Genomic DNA, 10,417 nt, shown 5'->3' with positions numbered 1-10,417 from the left:
TGCCAATAAACACCTAACTACCAACTACAACCTGCCATCATTCTTCCCTATAAAAATCTACATCCCATTTGGGCTCATTCATGAACAGACCATCTCTCCTATAATCAAAAGCTTCAAGTCAAAGTAACCACACTACCCAGAAAATCACAGCATTGTCACAGTATGAAGAAGTATAATGTCCAACCCCATCATACAGAGGAAACTGTCTGTCAAACTGTCACTGAGGTCATTCGAAATCCAAACTTGTGCAACTAAATTACTCTTCATGATTATAAGGCTTTGTTCAATATCATTTCTGACAGATATACCAAAGTTATTTTAAAAGTGGGGTTACCTGGTCTTTCAGTACATTAAAACTTGATGTATTAGTCCATATAGGATAATATGGTCTTGAAATACATTTCTTTATATAACAAACAAGAAAAATAACAATTTGTAATTTTATCTTCCTAGAACACTCTTTGATTCAGGGATTTCTAAACATTTTAACATTGCATGAATTTCACTTTTAAACTGCTAAGAGGTCAATGGTAACTATTAGAATGTCTCATTTTAGGGATCTCTTGTTTCCCCCAGAATATAATAGCTATTTAATAAGATATGACCTTATCCATGGACTGATTGGTCTCTTTCCAGTCTTTAAACTGATTATACAACTGCCTGCTAGATATCTCCATTTGGATGTTCCATAAAAATCACTGTAATAATAATGGCTAACACCATAGCACTTACTCTGTACCCAGCACTTTGAAAGTACCTAATTTTTATTTTCTCAACCTACCCATCACAACAACCCTATGGGTAGACAGATATTCTTTTTTCCATTTTTACTGAGGAAACCAAGGTATGGAAAATTTAAATAACTTGCTCAAAATCACACAGCTACTGAGTGTCTATGTTTGGATTCAAACCCAAGAAGATTAGCTCCAGAGTCTGGCTTTTGGTCACTGTATACCATTTCCATTCTCCTTCTCACATACCCTTGAAACTCAAATGCCTGAAACAGAACTTAACATTTTCAACCATAAACCTGCTCTAACTTATGGGTTCCCTAGTGCCAGAAACTTCTCATGACCTCTCTCACCTATTTGCCTAGGCAGCAACATGGAGCTCCTAATCTCAGCGCCCTTCATACTCTCCAGACACATCATAACAGTTGTTCCTTCCAAACACATTATCCTCAAACTGGTTTCTCTTTCCTAGTTTCGTCCAAATGACCCCCTCTCTCTCCTTCTCTCCCTCCCTCTCTTTCTACCTCTCTCCTCTCTCCTGGACCCCTGCAACAGCCTGCTCCAATCCTGGTGCATTCAATCCATTCTTAATTCAGCAGTCAACCTGAGTTTTGCAAAAATAAGTATGTTACCTTCTCACTTAAAACACTTCAACAGCTTCCAATTATCCTTAGTCAAGTGTTCAAATCCTTTAACACAGCTTTCAGGGCTCTTACGATTTAGTCTGTGCTAGTTCCCTGGCCTCGCCATCAGCGCTGGACTCATGACTCCAGTCAGGCTCTGCTTCCTGCAAGTCTTCAAATGCGGTATATTTTCCTTGCCTCAGGCTCTTTATGCACCTTGTTTCCACTGAGCATCTGCACTGGAGAATACAGCACACTTCTTCATCTAGCAAATTCTTCTGTGTCCCTCGGGTTTCAGATTAGATATCACCTCCTTGTGGAAGCCTGCCCTGTGTGCCCCAGGCATGTGTTTATATGGCTTCTCAACTTCCCTTACTACAGCATGAATCAGGCTCTAGTGTAATAGCTTTTTCCAAAACTCTCTTCCTTCACCACTGAACTATAAGCTTCACAAGTCCAAAGCTGTTCTATTTGTGAAATTATGAATAAAGTTTGACACAAAAAGGCTAAAAAGAAGCAATAGATAGTATATACACACAGCTACCTACTCCTAAATTAAGATATTTATTTTCTGCCAAAAAAAAAAAAAGAAATAAAACAACAGATTTCCATGGATATTCGGTGTGAAAAGTTCTATAATAGGAAGTTAAAAAGAACTAAAAGGAATAGTAAATAACCATAACAAACCACCATAGAGGAAACATAAATAAAGGCACAGATCAATAAATATAATTTTTGGAGCTCAATAAATGTTTATTTATAACATCATGAGCATGAAGATAAACATTCATATAACTTTCATAAGATTACTGAAACAATAAGATTGAAGATAATTATATTGGTCTTTGATAGACTTAAAGAGAAAGTAGATTGAAGATTTGGGAAATTAATGCTGGTAGGTGTTTCCTTTACAAACTGCCCCAGCCTCCTGTATACCTGAAGAGCGAAGTTAAGTCTGGAAGCCAGTGGATACTGGACAAGGTCTTAGTAGCCAAGAGAGGAAACAGGAACCCCTAAATTAAGAGAAGACAGGACCACAATCATCCTAATCAAAAACTTCGTACAACTATTATTTTCTAGGATCAAAATACTGTGGATTCAATTTTGAATGTCTACTATCATTTAGGTTCCAGAAGTGTAAGTCAGCAAGACAGTCTCTCTACTTTCCGTAGACTCCACCTTCTGCAGCACCAGACACCCTTGCCTGGCTCTCAGCTCTTGGTTCAGGTTAAAGAAAAAGGATGCTGAGATGATCTGGAATTATTTACAATGTACTAAACTCAGTGGATGAATGAAAATCATCACTATGCAACACCAGCCCCATCATATGGACATTAAGACACATGGACATTTAGTTACTGTATGTGACCAAAAAACTTGCGTGGTTCATGTACTTCTGAGAATATCTGTTTAAAACCAGCCTTCCAAGGAGATTAGCGTGGGAAAACTCAAAGAAAGTAAGTCAGGGGCCATTCCCTGATGGTTCGGTCTGCAAATTACGACCTGCTGGCATTCAGATGTCCACGTGAAATTCAGATTCACAGATTTCAACTGAACCAGGCACCAGAGTGAGCAAGTTACTTCCTAAGCACACAGGACCTCACACAGTACCCCAAGGCAGGTAAGGATACAATTAACACCACCTGATTTTTTGTTCTGGAGGGCTCCAATGTTGGGGAGGGTCAATTCAGTGTTGTTTTATCTTGTTCTGATACAATGAATAAAGCATGAGCCTAATTTACATCAAAGGCTTGTGCCTCACGGTTTTAAAAAAATCTCTAAAAATTCCTATTCCTTCATATTTTAACTGCAACACCACCATTTTCCCCCTGAGGCTCCCTATATATTTTAATTATGAGTCAGAAAGAAAGTATATCAAACCTGGCAAATAATATGACATTATGTCCTCATTTTAATTAGAAAATATTTTTTTAAAAAGGATCCATATGTAAATCCTCTTGAATGGAGAGATTAAAATAAATGTTTCAATTTAATTAAATTATTTCATATAAATTTCATTTGCAGCTTTCTATCTAGAAATTTGTAAAGAGTTACGGAAAACACTTAGCAGAATATTTCTGTTATGCTAAAGACCTCAAAGCCCTGCCATATCTCACCCTTCAAGATCTTGCAATATGGAGGTAAAAAGGAGACTACAAAAGAGATTGCCAAATGCCCTTAAGTTTTAGAAAGGAAAATACAGTCATCTAGACACTGCCATTAGCATCTTTCTTTATTAATAAAATACATATATTTTTCAAGTATTTCTCTTCTTTAGTAACGTGTTCTGAGCTTGTTGGATTCTCTCCCCTTTCTGCATGTTGATATCTTGTCGGTCTTCATTATGGCTGCCAACGACACCAAGCTTTGTGTGGGAAATTGTCATTTGGAGACACAGCATCTTTACTTTTTTGTGAGACTGCTGCTGTTGCTTCCTTTTGTTTATCAAAGGAAGGGTTTGTGTGGTTCTTCAAGGGAATGCGTTAAAGAAATAATTAGCTAGGCTAGTAGTTTCAGGAGAGGGAAACTGCTACCAGAAAAACCTATTTTTTGTTTTGGTCAACAATCAATAGTGGGGTTTTGGGGGGGTTGTTTTGTTTTGTTTTGTTTTTTTGTTTTTTGGCTATAAGTCCTTTATAAAATGAAAGTGTCAAGACTCAAAATAGGATCTTTAAGCAACAAGAAAGTTTGACTTGCTAATTTTGACTTGCTCAGAGGTCCCCCCCCCTCCATTATGGCATTGATCTCAACAGCTGTAGGTACTTAAACTCTCTTTCTGGAAACCTTGCACCCTACATTATGCGCAAGAGAAGAAGTAGGGACGATTATTACCGATTTTTCGCAGAGCCCTGGGAGCCACTCAGGAGGAGGACAGACATTCTTCCTCCTACCACATTACCTTCACTCTCACCAGTCGTCCCAGCTTCTCATAAAATAGCACAGTAATATTCATTAAGAAAGATGGAATTGTTATGTGTAAGAACAAAGGGAAAAGGTAGGAGAAAGAAGGGAAAGAAAGTAGAGCTAGTCTCTTTCAAGCTAAGGGTGCCTGAAATGATACGTAATGAGAGGGCTTTGTGGATTTGATTGGGTGTGTGTGAGCGGTTAGGGCACCTGTGCCTGCAGGGGGCCGCACCAGCAGTCATGTGGTAATGCTGGTGTGTAATTACGGAGCACTTAACTGCATTCAGCCATGGTTGGTTTCTCTGATAATTTCCACTTTCATTGTTCAAGGGGCTGTGGACACTCGTGGAAGCTGAGGTTCGAGTACCTGCAGCTGTTGAGATAAATGAATGTTGTAGCTGTTTCAGAAAGTTTCTAGTAGGAACGCTGCTTAAGAGGGAAGTTTGACGGAAGTACAGTTAAAATATTCTCCTTACTTTTCCAAAGCCATAAAATCCTAAATCTATAAACGGATCATTCCTTATTCCTCCTCTTCATTTCACAAGCTGGCTGAGTTCCTTTTTCTCCCCTCCCGGTAGCGCTGGTCCTCCTTGCATGCTATTAAATTCTCAGTATGGAAAAGCTACTTCGATTTTCTATTTAGCGCTACAGACATAGCCCCTCTGTTGTCTGTCTGCACTTGTGATATATAACAGATTCAGACATTCATAAAACGTGTTAACCTGTTTATATGAAAGAATAAAAATGTTCCAAAAGGACAAAACCTGGCCAAATCTGAACACAAATCTGCTTCCATTTCCTTGCATTGCCCTCTGCCAACCAAAGCTCCTGCACACATTGTTTATTTGTGTTTAAAGTATTAAGTTTGAAACACTAAAAACAAAGATAACAAAAACAAAATTAATGTAATTTTATATGAGCACAAGGAAGAGAGTATATATATGTGTGTGTGTGTATATATATATATATATACACATATATATTTTATCTTCCATTTTCTAAAAGATCCTTCATTTCACCAACAAAAATATGGGCTTTATTTAGGAACAGTGCTGCTTGATTCGATACTATTATTTTTCTCGTTTGACTGTATTCTACAAATAGTCTGTTCAGATTAATATAGAAATTAAGAACCTCTATTAAGCAACACAATACTTAGCTATTGCTTTGAATGTCTGGTAGTTTCAGCAAGCAATACTGTCTCGAACTATGAGTTATATTTCTAAACTGGTCGCGAGTAGCCTAATTACTTCTGTTTGAAATGTACGTTTTCTCTTCCTGTGTGTGTGTGTTTACATAGAGACAGATGAAGATGATGGGTGGATGGATGGATGGATGGATAGATGAGAAATAGATGACAGATACATACATACATACATACACAAATGTTAAAGTAATAATAGGGGTTGCCTGGCTGGCTCAGTCAGTAAAGCTTACAACTCTTGACCTCAGGGTCGTGAGTTCAAGCCCTATGTTGGATGTCAAGCTTACTTTAAAAAAATAAATAAATAAAAGTAAGTGAGAAAAAGTAAATAGGATAAAATATTACCAATAGATAAATCTGGGTAAAGAGAATATAATTTTTATTTTTGCAATTTTTTAAGTCCAAAATTATTTACAAACTTTTTTTTTTAATTTACATGTGGCTTAAACACATACAACCAAGATTCTGTCCTCAACTTCTATCCCTTGCCCTCTCTTTCCACACATACCCTGAGCTTATCATACAAATTACTTGTAATTTCCTTCCATGGATGCCCTATTTCGTCTCCCTGGGGAATTACGACGTGCTATTCCAGACAACAAATGAGGCCATCTCCCCAGAAAAGCCTTTCTCTGATCTCTGCAGGCAAATTAAGTCTTTCTTCTTTGTGAGAAATGTATTTTTTTTTACATGTTTGTCTTCCTTATAAGCCATTAAAAAACAAAAAAAGACTGCATTTTGTGTGACCTTAGTCACGTTACTTAACTTTTGTCTGCCTCTGTTTATTTAAAATATGGAGACGGCAGCACCTACTCATAGGGGTAAATCAGGTAAAGTGTTTAGAGAGGCCTGAGGTATAAAAGGTGTTCCATGATGTTAGTTATTATGGTGGTGTGATGCTGGTAAGTGGTACAGTATCAGGAAAGTACTAGAATGATAGGAGGGATCATGGTATATCCTACACTTAGCATTGGAGAAACTCACTAAATATTTTCAGGCACATGAATAAATGGATGCTCAGGGAGTACATTATTATAATATCAAAGGGAAGAAGTAGTGAAGGTTTCAACCATGGTGGTAATAAGGAGCAGAGGAGGAGCAAATGAATTTGCAAAGCCTTCATGGAAATTTACACCAAGTGGTAACCCCTGGACTATGGGGTGAGAGGCAAGAGATACAAACTATTACACCATCATTATTTTAGGACCTCCACAAAGCCCATTTTAGGTGGTATTTCTGGGATATGGTTATCCCTGGGATATTAGCACTATCCCCACCAGGCGATATGGATCAGCGTCTGATAGGGTCAAGTACTTCTCTGCGTTATGCAAGGCATTTGTTTAAAAGTTTCTTATATCTATATGGCAATCTTTAGTCAGTGTGTGGTTGTATACATTTGAAAAGATTGAGATCAAAGACAATATATAACCACATAACAACATAATAATTTTTTGAATGAGACTTGTAAACAAGATGAGGAAACAAGAAAAAAAAAGAAAAATGTAACACCCTAGGTGTTGTTACTTTTAATATTAATTTGCTCATTCATATTCTATATGGTTTTTTAAATTAAGAAAGAAAAAGTCACAGAATCCTGGCTCAAAACTGTGTTTCATCAGAGAGGTGAAGTGATTTTGTGAGATCAATTAAATCAATGTTAAAAACATAAAATAAATGCAAGAATACAAATGTACCACCTCTTAATAGCATTTTATTTAAAAGTTTACAATTAGAGCACACATAATAACACAGACAGTTTAAAAGTGACACAGGCTGCCCCGTAGAAAGCACTTTTCTTGTAGGCAGAAGGAACGGGAACCTTGTGCTTAAAATGGGTGGCATTCAGAGCATAGTACGGGGCTCCGTAGATCAACAGAATCCATAATCTGAAGGCAATGAACATAACTTCCAACTTATTCCAAAACTGGTGGAGGAAGGTGGGGAAAGACGGCATCAATCTGAAGATTTCACTTGGCTCAGGTTAAATCCAAAGGAAAAAAAGAACAGAAAACCACCTCAGCAGCATCTACTCTCTGCAGACATACTCCAAAACACAAAACTAGAAACCCATGTCCTTTAAAGAAATCCATACTTTAAAGACCTCTATCACTTCTCAAATTCAGTACTGTGGAAAGGAATAGGGATATTCCTGGGTGAGCCAGATAACTGAGAATAAGTATCAAAAAGATGCCTTACACAAACATCATGATCAAGAGGTTCATAAATTAAATCCATATTCATTTTAACAAATTTTTATAGTATTCTGGCTTGTTAAAATGTCCTGAGTATGGCAGACGCTGTTTAAAACCAATGACAATAGTGTCTTGAAAATATGTATAGTAATAGTTCAGAAGATAGAGAAGCAACGTTTTCTACCTTGATCATCCTTAATCAGCACCATGAAAGGTTAGCTGCAAATAAGCACATAGGTAAGTTCGGCTCACCAAAAATAAGGCATTAGAAAATAGATGAATTCTCATGCAGAACAAGTCATTTAGGAAGGAGTTTAAGAAAGGTTTGTAAAAAGTGATGGACAACAATTTGTGAAAGAAAGGAATGTTAAGGCATAGCCAAGTAAACTGAAATTGTTTGGTGTCAAAATTTGTCTCTGCGGAAGACGGTTGAGGAATCAGTTCCTTTAGATCCAGTGCGGCTTGGGTTGGTTTCGGCTGGAGCCCGGTGTTGATTTCTCTATGCCATTTTCCCAGCACTGTACTGCCTGTAGTGGAAAAGACTCTTGGAGTCCACTTTGCGGGATTTCTGCACAGCCTCAGCAAAAAGTTTGGTCACCTGAAAACATAAGGGTAGGAATCTTAGTGACCCACATGACATGAAAGTGAAGATTTAATGAAGCAGGAGCAAAAGGTCAGTTTCTGCTCCCAATTTCCAAAGGGACATGTGACGAAAGACACAAAAATTTTTATTTAATCAGGACTGTCTCCTATATTTCAGACTTATCATAAGTAAGCTCATCCCTGCTCCTCAACTTCCCCCAGGGATTAAAACGGACTCGGGGGGGGAAAAAATACGATGAGGTGAAAGTCGCTGAGTCTTGACGTACAGTTCTTCTCCATGATAAATTTGGTGGGTCACGTCCAAGTGGAACTAAACATACCTCATGTGATCGTTTTCTGTGAATTGGACAAGTGCTTGCACTGTATCTGGATCCTCAATTATCATTAACCTTCTGCTCTTTTATGATGGCTTTCATTTAGAAACAATGGAATAAAAGTTTGTATCTTTATTCCATGCCACACCACACTTTTTATTTAAAAGATAATTGCATGGCTAATGAGTAAGAATAGCTATCTGTGGCTTTTGATTATCTCAATTTGCTTGATCACCAACTGTCTGTTAGGCCATGACCTACCATAATAGCACCATTATTTTAGATTCTATTTAAAAATTCTTCTCCATTCTGAATGTTACAAGAAGGGGAGAAGAGGGATGTGCATATGTTGATGAATACTCTTAAGGGAGACACAGAAATAAAAACCTGTACGTAGCTATATTTGAGGAAAAGAACATACCTGGAAATTAGTGAGAAGGGCAATTCCACTGTCAACAGCTGTCCTCCGAATCACATAATTATCATGGACAAACTTAGTGTTGTTATTGGGGAGGTTAATCACCAGGTCAATGCTGCCATCTCTAATCAATCTGGAAGAATAATCAAAATAAACAAAAGTTTGTAGGTGGCAATGTATATTTTATAATTAGTTTTTAAAATACTAACGTAATTATTCTCTTGTGCCATTCAAGTCAAAGTCATACTGAGTTGACTGCCATCTGCCCTCCTCTGTTCCTAAAGAGAAGTTCAAATTACATTAATTTTTTTTTATTGTGTTCTCGAAAGAATTCTGATGGAGGTCTAACTAAGTAAATGGAAAGGTTTTTCTTTCCCAAATGCTATCTATCCATAGAAGAATTGGTAATTTGATAGGTGTTTACTTATTTTAAAAGGAGGTTTTCCTCCAGTATTGAAGTCCTTTCCACTCCCATACTCCCAATTCCCAGACTCCTCACTCCCAGGCAGTACCTCACTGCCTGCTTTCCAGTGCCTCTCAGCTAATGGGATGCCAACACAGGTAAGCCAACAACACTTGCTTTTGAATTAAATCTCTTCACATTCTGTTGTTGGGTTGCTATACACACTAGGGGACATTTGAATGTCAAACAGCATGAAGGAATGCTAATTGTTGTTTTACAAAGTCCTAACCAAGTGCCTATAGCATCTTGGAAATCTACTAAGGTGTGAACAATTTGCCCTTCTTTTGTTAATTTGATAATGATTTATAGGTTGCCTTCTCGAGAGCCCAAATAAATGGTAGCCATTTAACAGATTGTAATATCCTGGAACAACTGAGAATTTCCTCTTATGTACCTAAGCCACATACTTCTCTAAGTGTTGATGTAATGGAATTCCTAAAGACTCACATTGTGCACTAAAATAATATGTCTTACCAAATCTAATGATGACATAGCCTGAGGCAAAATAACCAACCTGATCAGAGAATAGTAAATTAGGTAATTCAATGGTTGGTGTTATCCTAGCACTCACCACAGTCTCCTGCGTATAGCAAGTGCTCAATGAATTGGACTGATCTATTCACACACAAACCTCAGTGAAATGCAGCTGGTCGATCTTATATTTGACATACACACCTACGTACAATCTAAGTTTAATGTAAAATATAAAGTGCTGTATTACATTCTCCATGTCTGATTCTCATCACTGAGGTCTTGCTGTCCATTCAGGAAAGCATCCTTACTAGAAAATATTTTGAAAGATGCTATGTATCAGTGTACACATATATGGCATTATATGTCATAGTAACAGCAAAGTTCACGAGAATGAAACTTTACTATAATCCACAGATTTATTCATCTGAAACGGCTAAGAGGACTTTTAGAAGACATGCAGTAGAGTAAGGTGAAGTATTCACATCATACCA

General features: G+C 37.4%; 1 protein-coding gene across 4 annotated transcripts in view; it reads right to left on the bottom strand.

Annotated features, from left to right (window-relative positions):
- Positions 1-7,153: 7,153 nt before the first annotated feature.
- Positions 7,154-10,417, bottom strand: part of CPS1 (carbamoyl-phosphate synthase 1) — a 136,862-nt gene continuing 133,598 nt past the window's right edge. For all 4 annotated transcript variants that reach the window (XM_046018352.1, XM_046018349.1, XM_046018351.1 and 1 more), the window contains exons 38-39: positions 8,993-9,122; positions 7,154-8,252 (exon numbers count right to left, since the gene is read on the bottom strand). In XM_046018352.1, the coding sequence (XP_045874308.1) occupies positions 8,154-8,252; positions 8,993-9,122 (229 nt within the window). In that variant the 3' untranslated portion in view covers positions 7,154-8,153. The remainder of the gene's footprint in view (positions 8,253-8,992; positions 9,123-10,417) is intronic.

Source organism: Meles meles, chromosome 9 (genome assembly GCF_922984935.1).
Source record: "Meles meles chromosome 9, mMelMel3.1 paternal haplotype, whole genome shotgun sequence".
NCBI classification, from domain to species: Eukaryota; Metazoa; Chordata; class Mammalia; order Carnivora; family Mustelidae; genus Meles; species Meles meles.
The sequence above is the reverse complement of the archived record's forward strand: the minus strand, read 5'-3'. Positions and strand labels throughout refer to the sequence as shown.